Consider the following 20,141-nt stretch of genomic DNA (forward strand, 5'->3'; position numbering starts at 1 on the left):
GGGCTGCAACAAATAGCCCTTGTACTTCATCGGGATTTACAGCTTCTGATTTAGGATTTTTTTTATTATTATTAATTTATTTGGAAACTGCAAAGTAAACATCAAAGTCGTTTCGTTGTTGTAAACTTTATTTACATTTCACATTTATTCAGAAAAAGTAGTTTTGGATTGGATGGTGCTCTCTACATATGCAAAAACATAAGTACAATAAGTAAAGACATTAAATATTTTGATACACTATATATATATATATTAATAAATAAATACATATACAGGATCCAGTTACTAACACACAAAGGAAAAACCTATATGAAAATCCTAACTAGAGCTTCATGTGTCAAAGCACCTGGATATGTGCAAAATCACACTGGATGACACAAGCGGAAAAAAAACCAAACAGTTTTTACCTAAACCAACAGATATTTTGAGCTAACTAACTGCATTGTGAACTATGCTGTAGCTGTCTCTTTAGACAGCAAGCATCACTCCTCACCCGTCAACTGGCTGTTAGAAGTGGGTTCTCGAAGGTCTTTGTTTGCCTCTCTTTCCACCTCCTTCCCTCTCTCTCTTTCTAAGTTGGCCTGAGTGTCTAAGGTTGTAGTATCCAAGGTTGCCCACCCGACTGCTGTGCTGTCCTGACAGGACCCTCCCTGACCTGTGCTCCCTCGGCTCCCTCTACTACCTCTACTCTTCCGTGAGGAATCCTTCTTCACACGCTCCCCAGATGACTGACTGGTAGCTGTGCTTCTTCTCCTCCAGCTTTGGATATAAGAGAGTGTGACGCTTCCACGATACCCTGCATGTGTGGAAAAGACAGACACAGAAATGTGAAGAAATGTTAAGGAAGAAATAAAATGAATGAAAATATATAACTATAGACAGACAGACATAGATAGATAGATAGATAAATAGATAGATAGAGACAGACCATCGGAATCACTGCCGTCTGTGCTCCTTGTTCTCCTCCTCTCTCCATCTTTTCCTCTCAGACACAGGAGATCATAGACATCCTCCCTGAAGTCGCGGTTCATGATCTGGTAGATGAAGGGGTTTATCATGCAGTGGGATTTGGCCAGAATAGCTGGAATGAGCGAGACCTCTGGCTTCAGGATGGACACAAGATGTGACAGATGTCCATTCATCCCTCCATGTTCAGAACCCACAGTCGAACTTGACCCATGATGCCCTGCTGAATGATGGGAATGATCAGAAGTCATATTCCTCCAGGAGCCAAAAGCATCCCCAAAGTGTTCTGGAGAGGTCCAGTTAATGAGGAAGGGAAAACCAAAGACATCAGACAACCCTCCGCCGTGGCCGACCCCTGCTGCTGGCATTCCACCCGCGAGAGCGCTTCCTCCGTCTTCTCCAGCGTGCTCCTCTCTGGCAGTCAAAGCGGAGTAGAGAGAAACGATCGCATAGGGAGTCCAGGCTATCAGAAATGAGGAACACACCACTGCTGCTATCTGCAATGAAACATTTCAGGAACCGTGTGATACAAGAAGGAAATAAGAAATTGCTTGTGAATCATGAAAAAAAAGTCATTTTGATTGTTCTACTCTTTTTTTCTGTGTATTAAGTCTGGTTTACTTGATTGATGCATTTTAAAAGGGCCTGAAACTATTTGGAGAGTTCACATACTGGCCACAAAAACAATTCTCAGATCCCTTAAAAGGATTAAGCGTGCAAACACCCTGAGATTTCCCCAATTTTTTCCCAGATTTTCCAAAGGTATCATGGGTGATCAATCAGAGCTGGTACCTTTGTCAGCCGGAGATCTTTGCTGTTGTGAGTGACATTGGATGAAGGGATTGAAGCCAATACGCGACCAGACCGATACACCTGAAATCACACAACACTGTACACTTCCAATCACCTTCAAATTAGGATTAAAGGATTAAATATGATGTGATTTATGAGGATAGCTGGCCAATCAGAGCACACCTCACTTTTTTAGAACAATGAGCTTTGTACAAGTCGACCTGTTTCATAAGGCACACGTGTACGTGGAACATAATGTGTCTCTTGAACTTTAAACTGCTCAAACACATTGCATTACACCAAATACACAAAATAATGCTCTTTTTAGCAACATCATATGACCCCTTTAAACAGTCTAATAACGACTGATCATTAACATCATTCTCAGGATTAATCAAGTCTTGGCTTTAAATGTTTCAGAATTATTATTGATACAAATTTTTCCCACCTTGATGATTATAGCGAGGTATGAAGTGATGATAGTGAAGGTGGGAACTCCAAAGCAGAGTGACAGAATCAAGTAAATGTAGACTCTATCCTTGAGTGAAGACTTCATTTTCCACCTGTGGCCACAGTAAATAAGGCTTTTACACATCAACTTCTGTTCTGAGTGGTTTGTGGGTAAAATAACATTGAGCTGCTTCAAAACGAACACTGTATATTTGTCCCTTGAGAATGCACTCTGAAAACACCAACTAATCTTTGGGGAATTGGTTAGTGACTAATGGTTATGGTTCATTACCAGTTTATGGTGCAGCTAGTTCCGTAGGGTTCCGGGCTGTAACTACCAAAGCCAAACACAGGTAGTGTGGCCCAGAATAACGTATAGATCCACACCAGAGCCACGGACAGAGAGGCGTGTTTTCTCTCAATCCACTGACCTGAGACAAAAGAAAATGTACATTAGTAAACAGCTAAAAGCTTACTTGATGGCTCCACAGTTGCTGGATAGGACTGAAATGCACTAGCGGGGTATTATTATATTGATTGTCACAGCTTGATTCTGTTAGCTGAGAGAAAGATATGCAGTTCATCACAATTAGAAATCCATGTTGTGCACTGAATATGCATAAATGACTGCTATTATCTCTGATCTTGTGCAATGACATACTATACTTTCAAGTAGGGAGGATGTAAAAAATGCAATAAATTTCTTCAATCACAAACCAGCCTGAGTGATCTCATTTTCATCACATGTTTTTTTCTCTTTTCTGCCTGAGAAAAAACAAGTGCTGTTGAATAGATCTTGTGATTTTTTTAAAAAAGTAAAAAGTTCTAGGTTAATAAAAACACAATTTAGATTCCACTTAAAATGCAAATTATTCAAGAGTACTAATATGTACTAAGGCAATTATATTATTTCTATGTTTTGAGATACAGGAGTTAAAGAGTAAAATAGATTTTGAGGAAAGTCAGAATAGTTTCATCAATAATACCTGCAGAAATGAATATTTGCGTAGGCCTGTATTTTACATGCGAGACTCATCAGCATATAATATAATAAAATAAAACGAATGCTGTGTATAAAACGTGAGAATTACCATATCGAAAGCTACAGATCTTGAAGCAGCGGTCGAGGGAGATAAGGCAGGTAGTAATGAGAGACCCGATGCCAAAAACAAAGCCCTGAAACCCATACCACATACATCCTGTGTCCCCAAAAATCCATGCATGCGACAGACTAAGAGTGAGAGAGAGAGAAAACAGTTCAAAGCAAAAGCAAAACACTGAGCACAGCAAATCCAAAAATAACTGGACGAAATCCACATAATTAAACATGCTCAAATTCTGCACATCTAAGGTCTTTCTGAGTTTATATTCTATGAGATAGGACCTTACCAATTTCTTCTTGTATATATACAAGTTCAGAAAGCAAAAGGCCAGGCATGACATTTTTTATACACCTTCTGACCCAAGACGTTAGGCAGGATATTTAAGTTTTCCCTTATAAACTGCTTGTCTTCTCCTTCACAAATCATCCTCCACCCGAGGGCATGTTTTGGTGGTTTGTGGGTAAAAAAATACTTTCAGCTGCATAAAGTGAAACCTTTTTTGGCCCCTGGAGAATGCGATCTAAATACCATGAAAAGTACAGTGGCTTCTAGAGATTTCGAAGGACTTTTTTTTTTAAATCTCCCCATCTATTTCTGTCCTTAAGAGCATAAGCAAATGAATTAAAATATATATTTATAAATAAATAAATAAAGCGAAACTAATTCAACAGCACATCTAAAGTATTTTGACCAAATGCCTGTTAAATTTTAAATCCTCTATAAAGTCAAATCAGATCTACAATATACCCTGTGTTTACGTTCTACATTACGTAACATCATCATCAATAGCTTATGCTCAAACTGACAATCTTCTTTTTTAACCAACACGATCCTCTGCTATCGACAAACACTCACATACTCCAGAAGATACGGAGGGATAATGATGCATGCGATGTTATAGACTAGTATAAGCTTAAAGAGAGCTTTTATAACTTGTAACGTACACTGGCACGCCAAGCAAACTTAATATGACCCTTCAAAATGCATGTTAAGCTATCTAAAGTGCAGCGGCGGTACCTTGAGATGATGACACAGGGCGCCCCCAGCAGGCTGTAGCCAAAATCACAAACTGCCAGATTGATGGTCATCAGCTCGTGAGCTCTGAGCTTCTTCCTCCTCTGTCCGTAAACCAACAACACCAGCCCATTCCCGACCACAGACACCACACCTGAAATACAGACCGCAGCGTCATCTAACACAGCGCATTAAAAGTCGCTAAATGTTCAAGGAGCTAAAACATATTGATTTGGTCGAACCCACCACTTGCTGCACTGCAGCTTTTAAGCGACTCTGTAATGGCAGTTGTATTTATAACGCGAATCAGCACAGAAGTGTATTGAATGTAGAGGACAAGTGTTTTTCTGATTGCAGATCGATTCTTGACTGAATAAGCAGAGCGGTCTCCCATGTCAGAACCCCCCAAAAACATATATGTCAAGTTTAACCACATAACGCATCTCTTAATCAAAAGAATTTTCTCATTTGGACCAGAACGAACTCCACTACACATTGGACAATAAAAGAGCAATAACTGACCTGTGACGATGAGAAAGATGGCTATGCTGAGGTCAGCGGTCGAAGAGAGCTGAGAGCGGAAGGCATGAGGGATGGAGGACGGGACAGAGATAGACCCCATCCACGAGCCATTTACTCTCTTAGACATTAACTGTACTAACAGAGAAAAAAGAGAAAGACTGAGACAATGGTGCTGCTACACCCAGACAAAAATCCATTTAACTATAAAATGTTGGATATTAACTTATATGTGACCCTAAAAGCACAAAACCAGTCTTAAGTAGCGTGGATATACTTGTAGCAATAGCCAAAAATACATTGTGTGGGTCAAAATGATAATTTTTTATTTTTTTTTCTGCCAAAAGTCATTAAGGCAAGATGAACCGCACATGAATAGCATAAAGAGATTAACTAATAGTTATCACCTTACTTAACTAGCTGACTGATAATTGCAAGTTGTTTTTATTACAGGTTAATAAACGGAGGCATTATTTAATTAAATAGGCGCTTATTTGCATACATTGCATACAGTGAATGAAGTCAGTTTTAAAAATCTGATTTAATCTTTTTTGCCATATTAGAGTCAAAAGTATTTACAGAGGGATCTTTTGGGTATCTCATTCAGAAAGAACGAAGCTTGGAACGGACATTAAACAATACATTTCAACAATTTTGGGGGGAATATAATGTTGCGTATAATCGAGCTAATTATATATAGACAAATCCCTCTGTAAAAACCTCCAGGATATAGGCAGGATAAAATATGTAACGTTTGGTGTGTGTGAGCGCTGCTGAAGTGGAGATATATAGTTCAGTGTAGGAGAAAAAAAGACATTTTGAGAAAACGGCTTTAAAAACATGCACTGTAATTGAAATCTATTGACACAAATAGATAAAGTGCTATAAAACATACACTTAACAGTGTCTTTTGGATATTTTCTTTCCATTAGTCTGAAAAAAGTACTTTATGAAAAACCAAAAAGCATAAAATCTAAAATTTGACAGGTGCATAAAGAAATAAAGATCCCATGCCGTGAAGATATTTTGTAAATCTCCTACTGTAAACATTTAAAGGGAAACTTATGATTAGTAACATGCATTCCTATAAGGACTTGATTTGGAAAACTTTAAATGTGATTTGCTCAATATATATATATATATATATATATATATATATATATATATATATATATATATATATATATATATATATATATATATATATATATATTTTTTTTTTTTTTTTTTTTTTTTTTTTTTTTGCACCCTAAATTTCTAAATTTTCAAATATTGTCCTATCCTAACAAACCATATACCAATGGAAAGCTCATATATGTAGTACCCTTACCCTTATGATTGGTTTTGTGGTCCAGGGTCACATATGGGAAAAATACAGCTGCATAAGTCCAACCCATCTTTAAAACGGTGTCAGCAAAAATGCTGCCAAAGAGGCAATAAAATCTAAGCAAAGAACAAAGTGAAAGCTTTTACACACCTTCCTCTGTCAGTCCACCTCTTCTGTGTTTTTCTCTCCGTCTTTTTCAGCCTGCCACTGTCTCTTAATCTCAAAGTGAAATGCTTGCTTTTCAGTCTTAAGCCTCTTTTGTTCCTGTTGCTCTCTGTTTATACGGGAGGAGTGAATCAATTCTGCTGTGGTCAATCTGCCAGAGGACCATCACAATAACCCTCCCATCCTTTTGAACTCCCGCGTCCACCTTCCTCATTTTTTTACGCTCCTAACACGTCACCTCTGCGATTAGACGACAGCTGAAGTTTTTATAGACAATGGAAGCCGTAAATATTATTTCAGTCAGATGAACAAGGGGTTTAGCAGATACAGCGCTCGTTAATAAAGCACAGTGACACAACCTGTGTTTAAGAGAGAGGGGCGGAGGTCGGCGTTGTATACAGAAGAGTAAATGTGAAAGAGCTATCTGAACTAAACAACTAAAGTCTCCTAATCCTCATTCTTATCAACAGAATTGAACAGCTTTAAAGCGCATGCATAAACACATGCACAATGTCAAGCTCTGCCACAAATCCCACAACCCTGTTTCAAGGCTAAACCATGCAACACTGATTTTGTTATAAGATGATATTTTGGAACCTGACATTGTAAACAACATTTTAGGATCGCATTATTTTACAACATGTCATGGTATGCACTTTTGAATGATAGTCAAATATATGAATTTTTTTTTTTTTCGCCTAAAGCACCACGTTCATCATTGGTAGATCTGTGCCTTGATAATGCGGTGCATTAATGCTGAAATATGTCCACTGGCCCTCTGACTCACACATCAATAGCATTGATAGACATATTTCATAAAGGCCCATCAGGTGAAATAATGGCATGTCTATGTCAGGGTGCATTATTCATGGAAAAGTACCCCCGATCCACAAATGGACCATGTATTGAACTAAAAGAGTGAGTCAGGGAGCAACAGAGTGCTTAGATGAGTGCATGAGAGCAGTTTCAAAGGGACACTGTATTTAAACAGTGAGAGGTTACAATATTTCACCCTTTTCTGGTAATCAAATAATATTTGGTAGCACTATTTTGACAGTCCACTTTAGACATTCTATCATCTGTAAGTAACTTGGCAACTGCATGTCATTAACTTTCTTTAGAGAAATACTTTTTGGTTAGGGTTAGCAAAATATGTTGACGTAACTGCAGTTTTACTTGGTGGGCCATCTAAATAAAGTGTTGGTAGATGATAGATTAAACAGTACTTGTTCAGAAGCAGTTGCTCAGCTACTTATGGTAGGTCTAAAATATTAAAAGTATTCTCGTGATTCGCTCATTCAGCTCCAACCAAATTTCACGTCATGAAACCAATTTTAACTTACAGCAAACTAGTAAAAAGCTTGCTCTGTCTGTGAAATTTGTGTTCCTAGATTTGGGTCCTTTTGGTATTTGTCAATTTTAGACAATGCACAGAAAGTCAAACTTGCGCAATGATTACTGATGAAAGTAGCGTAGAAAACTAAAGACATTACATAATCACAGGCTGAATATTTGTAGCCTCAAACATGCTTTGACTTTAACCACTGACAGTAAACATGCACGAAGCGTACCGACGTTAATAGGGTTGCTCCTCCCAAAATGAAAGTTTGTCAAACCCATCAGGTTTTCATCTTCAGATGGATTATTCCATAATATTCAAGAGATTAACCTCAACAGCCCTGACAGTGAACCAAAGGTTAACTGACAAGGAAACTAATCAAGTACTCCATCCCAAATAAAAACCACTAGATCTAGATGACACTTTCCATTTCTCACAAACAGGACTTTATTCTGTCACAGGTTGTTAGCAGACAGAAGCCATTGAAGTCAACATCCATTTTATACCTCACACAAAACAGTACAGAGTATTTTCATATAAAAATAGCATTGGTCTTCAAATCAAGCATGTAATTTCCTTCCAGGCATGTGGTGCAAACATCCAAAACAGATGGGAGAGTGGTGGGGTCACATCAAAACCACAAAAAGAGGTCATGTTTACTCCTTGGAGGACATGTGTGCCATCAGGTCACATACACGGTTGCTGTAACCAAACTCATTGTCATACCTGAAAACAAAAAATGTAGTGTCAGTCAAAGTCAAGCCAAGTGTCTCAACTTGTCTAAAATGGTTTGATTTGAGCAAACCGATAAGCAGAAACTCAATTGTAGACTATAGTTTGTGACACTGGAAAGAGGAAGCAGCATCTCACCATGTGACCAGCTTGACAAAGTGATCATTGAGGGCAATGCCAGCACCGGCATCAAAGATGGATGAACGCATATCCCCATTGAAATCAGTGGATACCACCTGCATACAGCAGGAAGTTAGAAAACATGCTGAAAAACCCTGGTCATGAGACTGACGTAAATGGACGTGCATACCTGGTCCTCAGTGTAACCCAGAATGCCCTTCATGGGTCCATCAGCCGCAGCTTTAACCACTTTCTTGATCTCATCATACTTGGCCTGCATATAACAGGAGAAATGTGAAAGCCAGCAGGTTAGTGAACCTACACGGCACCTAGAATTAATCAGCCCTGCTGTAGATATGACATCATGCAGATCTAGAAACTCACAGGTTTCTCAAGACGGACGGTCAGATCCACCACAGACACATTGGGGGTAGGGACACGGAAGGCCATACCAGTAAGCTTGCTGCAATGGAGGCATCAGAATGTTTGGATAGCAGAAAAGGGAAGCAAAAAACGAAACTAGTCCTTAAGTTCCCCAAGCAGAACACTCCACGTTTGAGCAAGTCAACATAGGAAGTGAATCAGGAGTTGTGCTAAAACCAGAGTGCACTTAACATTAGATGTACAAGTGCATCCTGAAGACACAACTGACCTTTAAAAATTCCATTTCATGGAAGTGGAATTTAATTCTGGGAAGTTAACAGAACTACAATTCAACAGATGAGTTACTGACCCATTGAGCTCAGGAATGACTTTGCCCACAGCCTTGGCAGCCCCAGTGGAGGCTGGGATAATGTTCTGACTGGCACCGCGGCCATCTCTCCACAGCTTTCCTGAGGGCCCGTCCACGGTCTTCTGTGTGGCTGTGATGGCATGAACGGTGCTCTGAAAGAGGGGAAGTGGGAGACCGTTAATACTATAGAGATTAAAAAAAAAAACCAAAGCGCCATGTGCATCTCATTTATTCGCTTAAACCGATGGGTTTCCATAAGAATCAAGTGTAGCGCTTTATAAAAGTGAGGCGTCATGTGAGGTTTCAATCATTTTAGATCAAAAAGCTTGTCAAATTGGAGGCTGTTTAATCTTACCATAAGACCTTCAACGATGACGAAGTTATCATTGATGACCTTGGCCAAGGGAGCCAAGCAGTTGGTGGTGCAGGAAGCATTGCTAGTGAACATACAGGTGGAATCAGGTAACCAAAAAAATAAATAAAAAAAGTGAATAAAATCCTCGCATTTCATTACAAGTGGAAGAGAAAGTGTTTAGGCTTAACATGCTTTAAGTTTGCTTTAGTATGCCACCTACAGGATCTCAGCTATGATTGCATCTCAGCAGCACAAAGTTAAATTTACCTGACAACTTTAAGGGAATTGTCATATTTCTCATGGTTGACACCCATGACGAACATGGGGGCATCAGCACTGGGGGCAGAGATGATAACTCTCTTGGCACCACCCTTAAGATGAGCCTAGCAGGAGAGAGCAAAGGTTCAGACACGGGAACTATAAAGTAGCATTTACAACCGATGTAATGACTACATACAGACGCCTTCTCAATGGTGGTGAAGACGCCAGTGGACTCCACAACGTAGTTAGCACCTGCATCACCCCATTTAATGTTGGCTGGATCCCTCCTGCATGGATACAGATGGAGAAATTAGAGCAAAGAACAAAAATAAAAACAACATTTGTAGGGACAGGACTTACTCGCTGAAGACTGTGATAGCTTGACCGTCAATGACCAGCTTGCCACCTTCAGCCTTAACCTCACCCTTATAATTTCCATGGGTGGAGTCATACTTGAACATGTAAACCTGCAAATAGATAACGTCAGATTTTGAAGGAACAAAACCTAGAGTCAGAGTTCAGCCCACCATTATGTAGACGGAAGCCAAAATTAACTTGCCATGTAATCAAGGTCAATGAATGGGTCGTTGATGGCCACAATCTCTACTTTCTTGGACTGGAAAGCAGCACGGGTCACCAGACGCCCAATACGGCCAAATCTGAGAAATGCATACAGAAGCTTAAACAAATTAGAGCATAATGTGGAAAAAAAAAAACCCTAAACCAACCTAGTCATTCAAAAAATGAGCACAACATACATCTGAATCAAGTTCACCACATCCACTAGATGGCACACAAGTTCTATTTCTGAACTAGTACAAAACCCACTTCCTGTCCTCATGAGCCCTGAGGTTGTGACCTACCAGTAAACAGAGCCAGCAAGCAGCTTTACATCTTTCCAAATCCAACCAGTCAGTCAGTGACTGCTAGAGGTAAAGCAAAACCCTGGAGAACCGCTTAGTATGGTTTGGTTAGCAAAGCACTGGAGACAGTTCAGAGCGTCATAAGGCCTGCCCTTTGCCATCCAGACTGTGATAAAGAATTTCTGTAGGCCTCCAGCTGTCATTGTGGGCTATTTTGGTGCCTATAACACAAGCACTGCTCATAATACAGATAAGAGGCAGAAAGCCTCTTCCATTGCAACACTCGGCCATCCGTTTAATCAATAGGCCAAAAGGAAAGGGGATCACAGTACATATGGCTTCAGACTGATAAGGCATACTGATATGAAGGTACAACCATTTCAAAGTCGATTGAGAAACGGGCCAAAGGTAAAGTCCTACAAATAACTCCTGGTAAAACGGGGTTCACGGTTAAAACAATGGAGTTAGCTTTTAAGTGATAGTCAAGTGGCATGTAACAGTGGTCTACAGAATGGAATGACAGACCTTTGGAAACATACACTCATGCATTCCTTAATATCTGCAGTTACTAAAACTAACAATTCAGGTAACGTTAAGCGTTATAGCTTACGGTTTTAAAATATATAGAAGTGTCACTTTAGTGCACTTTAAAGGGGTCATGATTACAAAGTAGAGTATGGTTAAAGCAAACAATGCAAGTTAAAGTTTAGTTAACTTCAGTTTAGGATATTTTTACTACAATAAAACTGAAGCCTTAGAACCGCGACTTAAACTTTATATTGCGTTAAACAACTTCACATGAACACTAATACCTTGCAGGCCCAAGCTAGACAGACCCTTCAGGACAGTAGGTCAAGCACTAAAGTGAAATATTCAGGTCTACGTGCGAGTACGATGCATGTGCACGTTGCTGTAAGGATCGCATTTCCAGTTGCATAACTATAAGCTCTGGAAAGGTCACAGCTGGTGAGGGTCTTCCACCGCAGAGTCAGCCCAGCCAGTGACAGACTTCAGCTGACTGTTGGGTATGGTGACCAGTGTACGAGATTGACTTTCATAGCAAACTCTGACCCTAGAGTAAAAAGCGAGGCAAACAGGCCAAGTACACACAGATAAAACTTATTTGACGTCGTGATGACATCAGAGCGCGCACGCCGCGATGGCACAATCACCGGCTCGCGCTGCTGACGCCCCCTCTAATCATTCATCAGAATCAGTGAGCGGACCAAAAGACACGGATTAGCATTTTTAGATGCTTAAACTACCGGTTACACGTCTTTAAGAGTACTAAAGTGATCAATAAGCGCGACACAGACATTTTTAAAGTGAGGTCGATTTTAGTTTTCGTATTTGTGAATGCTTACCCGTTGATACCAACTTTAACCATGATGCCTGATTTGGTCTTGTCCTCTGATAAAAGAGAAAAACATGAAAACGTCACTACATTGCATCACTGGATCACGCACAAAGTACAGTCTGAACGCGCAGCCCTGTTCTCTAGAGCTGAACGAGGAGTACAAGTTCAGCTCACGTGCACTTAAACTTTACTTTAGGCTTACAACTCATGTTCAAGCATTTGCCCTTTACAGGCCTAAAACTAATGTGAAGTAGACACAGAGCGCAGCAAACGACTTCCGTGCAGCATTGTCACGACTTTCACAAGCCACACTTTCAAAGGTGTACTCCATGGTTATGTAGTTACAGATTTAATTAATAACTCCTTTCATCAGAATTATGAACTTTGACAAGCAAATAATTCATTATACATCATGTAAAACGTGCATGAATGGTAATTTACCGTTTGTGAGAAGCCTCTGTCCGTCCTTACACTTGGTGTGAGTGGGCTGATTACGAGCGTGAGGTTAATTTATATCTGGTGCGGAGGCGTTGGCCACGCCCCCTCGGACTTTAGGCCATAATTACCACGCCCCCTTAGAATGTCAAGGTCGTACTGGGTGTAAGTTGGATGAAAGAACTGCATCACTTAAATAAAACGCAATCAAGCTAAAATAAACGTTTTTGCGTGTTTTATCACCTATATTATATAACTACTGACATATCTAAAGTTTTCTATTGTTCCTAATGGATATCAGGAGTGCGCACGATAAAGCTTAATGTGTTTTATTTAAGGGCCAGGCACTTGTTCGGTAAGCGCTTTAGTAATAGGCTAATTGGTGAATTCCAGTGGTCTTTTAAAAACGTGTCTGTTCACATGGAGGAAATGTTTCATGCACAGTATACATTGTTAATGATCTATCAAGCGCCTAAATAAAGGAAAGCGTGCAGTCAGAGACTTCCTGAGCTCACAACTCATTCACATTTTTGCAGGTGTACTTATTAAGCCGAAAAGACCTTTCGGATAAAATGTGCTTGCTAATGGTATTCTCTTAAAAGAGTTTTTGATTTGAACATGTCTCTCCACTCTGACCTTCTAACAGTAACTGGCCCGGACCGAGAGCGGGATGAAGCAGGGGATCATATCGCCCTCATCGTGAGTGTGTGACATTTACAGGAAAGACCATGACCCTTCCCTTTCACCCTGCCATTCCTGCATCCCACAATCCTGGGAAATCCAATGCCTTTGTACATGCAGAATCTCTAACCAGCGCATGTATATTCTCCCGTACATCTGCATGCAAGTCAGTGCATGGTCAACAATTGGAAAAGCGGACAAATGGTTGTAGAAACTAGTTAGAGATTACACTGGTTTCCTATTTTAAGGAGCAGCTCACCTAAAATGGCAATTCTTTCATGTGGTTGTAAGACTGTATATATTTATCGAAAATGAAAGACATTTTGAAGAATGTGGGTAACCAAACCTTTTCTGGTCCCCACTGACTTCCCTTGTATTTTTCCCCCAGAGGTCAAGGGCGACCAGCAAGTTTTTGGTCACACACATTCTTCAAAAAATGTATATTTTATATTTAACTGAAGAAAGAAAGTCACACAGGTTTGAAACAACCTCGCGGAGCATAAATGATAACAGAAATGTCCTTTTTGGGTGAACTATCCCTTTACAACAAGCACAGTCCTTCAGAGAGTGACAGGGTAGTTTAATTGCTTAGTTTCAAAATTTCCAGAGTGAATTTTATCACAAAGTACATTTGATTAATCACATTATAATCTTTCTGTTATCCATCAGATTCGGCGTTGGTGTTAATTATTTAAACGTAGATGACTCTTTGTCTCTTGTCTGCAATTAATCACAGGGCTATACTAGTTATTAACACCGACACAATCCAGGAAATTAGGTGCTCCATCATTGCAAAAGGACAGATTGTAAAAAAAAAAATATGAAAAAAAACATTCTGGCTTTATAGCAAACAACCGTCAAAGTGCAATGTTGTGTATCACAGTAAATACAATTTTGTTGCAAGATCTTTTTTTTTACTTTGCAAAACTACATATTTGTTTTGCATTGAATTTTTAGTCTTGAACTTTCTGTGGTGTTGAGTGTCATCTGAGTTTGCACTGCAGACAATTTTGGACTGCCGTCCTGGCCTTTTGGCTTCTTTTGATAGTTCCGAGGTCACAGAGATGAAGAGAAGGCCAAGGTGAGTTCGTCACAGGATACTGAAGTTTTAAAAAACGCCATCCCACCCTTTAATCGTCATAACATCCTTGGGTACATTGTAATGTACATACGTCCACGTGCGTGTAATATTAACTTCTAAATCATTCTTGTCATTGAAACAGCGCTCAGTAACAGCCCCTCAGAATAGTGTGTGTCTGCTCCCCAGCCGGCAGAGAGAATGTGTTGGACCGATGCCAGGGTCAGGCTAAAAATACTCAAACACTCGAAGGCTGACCCCGCACCCTTTCCACTGCAGCTATCTTGTGCTCCTGTGGAGCGACCTGCACAGTCCACTTCGGCCTGTTACCACTGACTCACATGATTCAGACAGGCTTCTGAACGTAACCCTGACAGACACAAACAGCACGTCTGTCACGTCACGTCGACAAGTCCGCTCCAGATACTTCAGCCGGACGAATTTTTGATTCTTTGAACTCTGCTGACGAGTAGTTGTTTGTTTAAACTCTGTTCTTCCGTGTGGATCGTTCTTCACTAGCTCTGTTAGCTGGGAATGTGTGGGTGTTATATATTAACCACTAACTATAAAGTGGCGTAGCTGTAGAGCTCAGAGTTCAGGATCCTGTGTTGTCTGAAGTAAAGACTGCACAGACAAGTGTAGTGTCTCCAGTGTCAGGATCTAGTGCTATCTCGTGGTCAAAATGAAAAAACGCATTTGAGCTGATTTTTGTTATTTGAAGTGTGCTTATACGTTACTACGGGCAAATGTATTAATAATAGGAAAAAAGACTTGGTGACTCCAAGATAGGTTTGAAGTTATATTTAGGTTATATCAGAGTTCGGAAATGCTCCTTTAGAGCACGGGCTCTTAACCAGGGGACCAAAGCCCAATAGGGGCCTCAGCAGTGGGCCACAGAATGGCTTAAAATGACTAAAATTGATTAAGTGTAGACTGAGTATTTGTTTATAAAAAAAAATGTAAAACTGTTTCATTGCAAAATTTAATTTAATAAACAATATGCAATTCTTTTAACTAGAATCACAAAAATAATTTGGTTCATTTTATAAAAAAAATTAACAATTCCATTTTCTGTTAATAAAAAGTTTAGAAAACAAGTGACTTTAGTAAAAATCTAAAGGTTGTATGAGGAGCCTTTGAATATTGTGTAATGAGCTAGTTAGTTATTTATAGAATAAATATAATAATAATAATAATAATAATAATAATAATAATAATAATAATAATTTACCTACCATAATTTAATTTCAAATCTTTCGTCTTTAAAAAAAAAATATTTATGAAATTTTTTCTATACAGTCAAAGGGTATAGTATACCTTCGATCCTTCGTTTGGTTTTGATTATTTGTTTGTTTGTATGTTGTTTCTGGATCATTTTCACAGTTCTGGTGTCCATTCACTTCTACTATATTGCAGCAAAAAGTATCTTGGATGTTCTACGTAACATTACCTGTGTTTCATTAAAAGAAAGAAATTCATATGCATTTATTATTAAGTATCATAAGTAAAATAGCAATTATAACGCCAATGCTTTTGTAGCATTTTTATTCAGTTTAACAGTTAATTAATTATCGTTTCTCTTACTTTTAAATGAAATTATACTGTAGATCATAACAGACTAATTTACCAATTTTTTTTTTTAATAAAATCATCAGTTCTTAGAGAGAATATCTGTTCTATAAAATGTAGTTCAAGGTAAGATTTTGTGCCTAAACATAGTATGATTTTTTTTTTCATACAAGCTATAATCCCAACGCCTACATAAACATTTCACAGGATGATTGAGTGGTAAGAAATAACGGGATTTTGACGCCGTTCCCAAACGATTAAATGGTAGTGGATGCATGTTCCTTCTCTGCTTTAGAAGAAGAAACATTTCTGTAGAGTGATGCTGTTTAAATTCATTTATATTTCAGCAAATGAGCAATTATCAAGTTCCTCAAGCAACTAAAAACCCTGCACGTAAACCTCACTTATCCCAGACTGCCCACTTCTCATCGCAGAAGGATGTGGATGTGTGTCAGCCTTCGTGTCTTTGTTCAAAGGGAGCTGATTAAGGCCGTGAAAATTCTGTCACATTCTACCATTTGCATATCAGCCCAAGAACTCCTTGATTTGCAGTGTGTGGGAGAACACACCGATTTAGAAAAGCACCTGGGACACCTAGGTTTAGAAAAGTGTGATAAACCCTTGATGGCGTCAGAATGAAGAGACATGCAAAAAGCAAAAAGAACCATGACATGGAGGAAATTTTATTCATGCAAAAACTACAGAAGGTGAGCAGTATAAGTTCTATAAATCATGCATTTTGAGACTATTTGAGACGTTACTTTAAGATCTTCACTTACTAGTAAGCTACTAGCAGATTATCAAAATGATTGTATCTCATCTACATCTCAAGGAACCAGAAACACTACTACCTTCGTTAAGAAATAAATACAAATACAGTTAAAAGACATGTCACTTCAAATCCCATGTAAAAATAATTATATTGAAATACACAATATGATGAGTCCCAAACCAGACCTATACCTAAAGCTAACAGTCGTCTCATCGTCTCGGTCCACCTCTCAGTTCATTATTAGCAGCCGAGGCCGCTCATAGAACCGATCCGGTCCAGTTTCAGACCAAAACAGCCTCGGTTCCAACCCCTCCGCAACCGGTCCGGTGGAGCTCGCTTCTGATTGGCCAAAGCCCCCTTTAAGAGGCGGAGCCAGGCGTTCTCTCTCTGCACAGGTATGTCAATCCACTTGGGGTATTCTGCCACCTTTAGCCCAGAGCTGAAGGTCTGCATGGGCTCTTCCGATTGGTCGCTCGTGAGGTTCTCAAGATCATCAAGGGTCAAAAGGTCATTGTAGCGCTCGAGGAACTGCTCGATGACCTGCAACGTGGAGACAGGATATCTTTTCTATTTTCTGTTTAATACTCGAAATGTATACGTGTGTATAGTCCTGTGATGAAGCCCACCTGCATGGCTTTGTCAGGGGCGTGAAGGGTTCGGGTGTGGCCCGGCACCGGATTGGCCAGGAGAACTAGGAGCCCCACAAATACAGAGGAGCACAGCATGGTGCAAGCGATGTTGATCCCGAATACACCTCTAATGCGGGGTCGGTATGGATAGATTTAGATGAACAGATTTAGATGAACACAGATAAAGGAGAGAGAAGCATGGAAATACAAACAGAAAACTACATTCTGCAGGAAACAATACACAGTACATACAAAGAAACAGATAAAACACAGGAAGAGGTTAGTTTGTTATGAGCTTTTAATCAATTCGGTTACTTTAGATTGGAGCTAAATCATTTTGGAAAAGAAACAAAAGCATCTTGGGCTACGCTATGACCGTATAACAGGCTAATCTCACAAAAAAATAAAATAAATGAAAATAAATTATATGTCACACTGCAGAAACCCCTCCCCCATTACAAAAATGATTATCATAATATATTTTATTTTAACTATATTACAGCATAAAGACAGCATAAATATACTATGACATATAAAATACTACTATGACATATAAAAAAGTATTGTTTGCACATTACAGATTTAATACTATTATATATATTCTTATTAATTAGAATTTGAGGGAGTTCTTATAAATATCATATAAAATATCCTTCCTTTTCGAACACTATTCTTATGTTATTTCTTATTTGATATTTCAGGCATGTTCTTGAATCAATGTGATATTTTTTTCATCCTGTGCATTGATGACATTCATACAAAACCCCATAAGCGTTCAACACTCACAAAGTACTGCAGTCTTACCGAAATAAATCTCAACAAATATAGTTGTCAAACTAAGTTTCGAAAGTAAAAATCTGCACAGATTAACACTGTTTCGCCGTTTCACGTGAGAAAATGAGCAGATCAAGTTTTCGAATTGTTTTACTCACCAATAATAGTTCGAGGAGCTTTTAAAACCAGACTGAACGCTTTAGTCCTCCATCCCTCTTTCTCTCTCGACTCAGTTTTTGGCACCTGCTAAGAGCATCCCTGTCTTTCCCTCTCCGCTGTCTTCCTCCCTCTGTGCGCAGGGATGTGATTTAAAGCGAGTGTGTGTTTGAGTGAGCCGGATGAGTATGTTAATGCTAAGGATGAGGTGTCTATATATGCTTTACAAGTCCCCCCTTCCACAACACACACCTCTTTTCCATCCCTTTTCTCTCTCTCCTTCACTCTCGCACCTTATTATCTCGACGTCTCCGAGATGATGTCAGAGGCATGGGTGGTGGTGGGGGGGGTTGTTTGATGTTGTCGAGGGGATGCCACCTTCTGCCTGGAATATGACATCATATCCACGCACACCCCGAAAGAAGTCGTGACACAAACTCGGGGCGCCGAAACCAGGTGTTGTCTGCTTTACATGATCTCACCCTTCCTTTTTTTTTTCATTCCTCATCCATCCATCCCTTGTCTCCTCGCATCCTTCTGTTTGCAAGGTGCGACTCCGGCTGCCAAAAGCGCCAGCGGCTGGCAGAATATTGTGTCTGTTGAGAAGCGGCCAGCGCTTTTTTTTTTGGTGGATTTAACTCAAGGAGATATATAGAGCTTTCAATGTCTGTTTGAATAGGAAAGAGGCATTTCTAGCCGTTCCTGTGTCATGTAAAGCGAATGCTTGAGTCTTAAACCCCGGGGTTAATATCCATCATCCCAATAAAGCTCATTTTTAAAGTGCATTTGCGCTTGGAGTCGCTTATTGAATATGAAACCTTTCATTTCCCCCCCATTAATCTGCTACTGTGGGTCACTGTGAGAACTGTCTTTGTGTCTTTTATTTTTTTCTCTCTCTGAGAGTGCCATCACAGACTGCCAGTGCCATCTGCTTACTGCTCCCCCTGGCCTCAAGAAAACGATACAAGAGCCAACACACACACACACACACACCCTTAAATGTGTGAATATACAAGAATATCACTAAAAAATGTTTAGAAGTGATCTACTCATAACATACACAAAAGTATCAATAAATAGTGCATGTGTACAATAAATATACATTCTCTCTCTCTCTCTCTCTCTCTCTCTCTCTCTCTCTCTCTCTCTCTATATATATATATATATATATATATATATATATATATATATATATATATATATATATAGTTTACTCACAGAAACCAAACCAAACCAAAACAGTCAGTTTGTTGCATTTTTGTTTGTCTGCTTTCTATTTATTAAATTAGTGATATGTGAATTAGTAAATATGTGACCTGCATTTTTTTCATAACAAATTAACATAATTAACCCATGCATGTCCTAGATAGAAAAAAGGATAAAATAAAAGAATTAAAAAAAAATAGCATGTTCTTCCATTTTTTCCACACTTCTAAATTTATTCAACATTTCAGTTCCATGAACTTCATATTAGGTCTTTTTTCTCCCCCAAAATGCAGTTTTACTCGGCTCTACTAAAGCTAAAGTTCTTCATTGTAGTTTCCTTGCTCTTGTTTGTTACTAATGTTAGGAACGTTTGATGTATTTCGAGAACAGAAAAACACAAAAACTAATTTGTAATTTGAAGATTACATGAGTTCGGTACAAAATACTTTAAAAAAGGCATGTACACAAAGGGTCTGGAGAAAAATTCTATAAACCAAACACATTACTCGGTTTTCCTCTGCCTAGGAAGGGGACACAATGTTTTTTTTGGATGAACAGGTTAACTTACATGTAATTATTACCTTGTTAAGGTACTAAAGGAAAAAAAAAACATACAAAATACACATAATCCTGTTCAAAAGTTTACATCCCCAGCTTTTAATGCATCGTGTTTCCTTCGTGAGCATCAATACGAATAATTTCACCTTTTGTAATAGCCCTCAATAGTCTGTAGTGTGAAAAAAAG

General features: G+C 39.1%; 3 protein-coding genes across 5 annotated transcripts; all 3 read right to left on the reverse strand.

Moving 5' to 3' along the window:
• Window positions 1-112: 112 nt before the first annotated feature.
• Window positions 113-8,001, reverse strand: opn9 (opsin 9). 2 transcript variants are annotated; one of them, XM_043261743.1, is made up of 9 exons: window positions 6,322-8,001; window positions 4,848-4,977; window positions 4,329-4,479; window positions 3,300-3,439; window positions 2,501-2,639; window positions 2,207-2,321; window positions 1,759-1,839; window positions 929-1,463; window positions 113-796 (listed from the first exon to the last, which is right to left on the reverse strand). In XM_043261743.1, the coding sequence occupies exons 2-9, from the start codon at window positions 4,972-4,974 to the stop codon at window positions 483-485; spliced, it is 1,602 nt and encodes a 533-aa protein (XP_043117678.1). In that variant the 5' UTR covers window positions 4,975-4,977; window positions 6,322-8,001; the 3' UTR covers window positions 113-482. The 2 variants fall into 2 exon arrangements, with proteins under 2 accessions (XP_043117678.1, XP_043117679.1); XM_043261744.1 differs by having other exon boundaries at window positions 4,848-4,982.
• A 97-nt stretch (window positions 8,002-8,098) lies between these two features.
• On the reverse strand, window positions 8,099-12,660 carry gapdh (glyceraldehyde-3-phosphate dehydrogenase). Its single transcript, XM_043261749.1, has 12 exons — window positions 12,538-12,660; window positions 12,104-12,149; window positions 10,436-10,535; window positions 10,237-10,343; window positions 10,073-10,163; window positions 9,883-9,998; window positions 9,616-9,697; window positions 9,261-9,412; window positions 8,912-8,990; window positions 8,718-8,801; window positions 8,546-8,643; window positions 8,099-8,401 (listed from the first exon to the last, which is right to left on the reverse strand). The coding sequence occupies exons 2-12, from the start codon at window positions 12,124-12,126 to the stop codon at window positions 8,332-8,334; spliced, it is 1,002 nt and encodes a 333-aa protein (XP_043117684.1). The 5' UTR covers window positions 12,127-12,149; window positions 12,538-12,660; the 3' UTR covers window positions 8,099-8,331.
• A 3,861-nt stretch (window positions 12,661-16,521) lies between these two features.
• wu:fj39g12 (C-type natriuretic peptide-like) lies at window positions 16,522-18,497 on the reverse strand. Of its 2 annotated transcripts, none has more exons than XM_043260323.1 (3): window positions 18,193-18,497; window positions 17,258-17,485; window positions 16,522-17,171 (listed from the first exon to the last, which is right to left on the reverse strand). In XM_043260323.1, exons 2-3 carry the CDS (start codon window positions 17,354-17,356, stop codon window positions 16,872-16,874), a joined length of 399 nt encoding a protein of 132 aa, XP_043116258.1. In that variant the 5' UTR covers window positions 17,357-17,485; window positions 18,193-18,497; the 3' UTR covers window positions 16,522-16,871. The 2 variants fall into 2 exon arrangements, with proteins under 2 accessions (XP_043116258.1, XP_043116257.1); XM_043260322.1 differs by having other exon boundaries at window positions 17,258-17,387; window positions 18,193-18,494.
• Window positions 18,498-20,141: the final 1,644 nt, after the last annotated feature.

This window comes from Puntigrus tetrazona, chromosome 16 (genome assembly GCF_018831695.1).
Source record: "Puntigrus tetrazona isolate hp1 chromosome 16, ASM1883169v1, whole genome shotgun sequence".
In the NCBI taxonomy this organism is placed as follows: domain Eukaryota; kingdom Metazoa; phylum Chordata; class Actinopteri; order Cypriniformes; family Cyprinidae; genus Puntigrus; species Puntigrus tetrazona.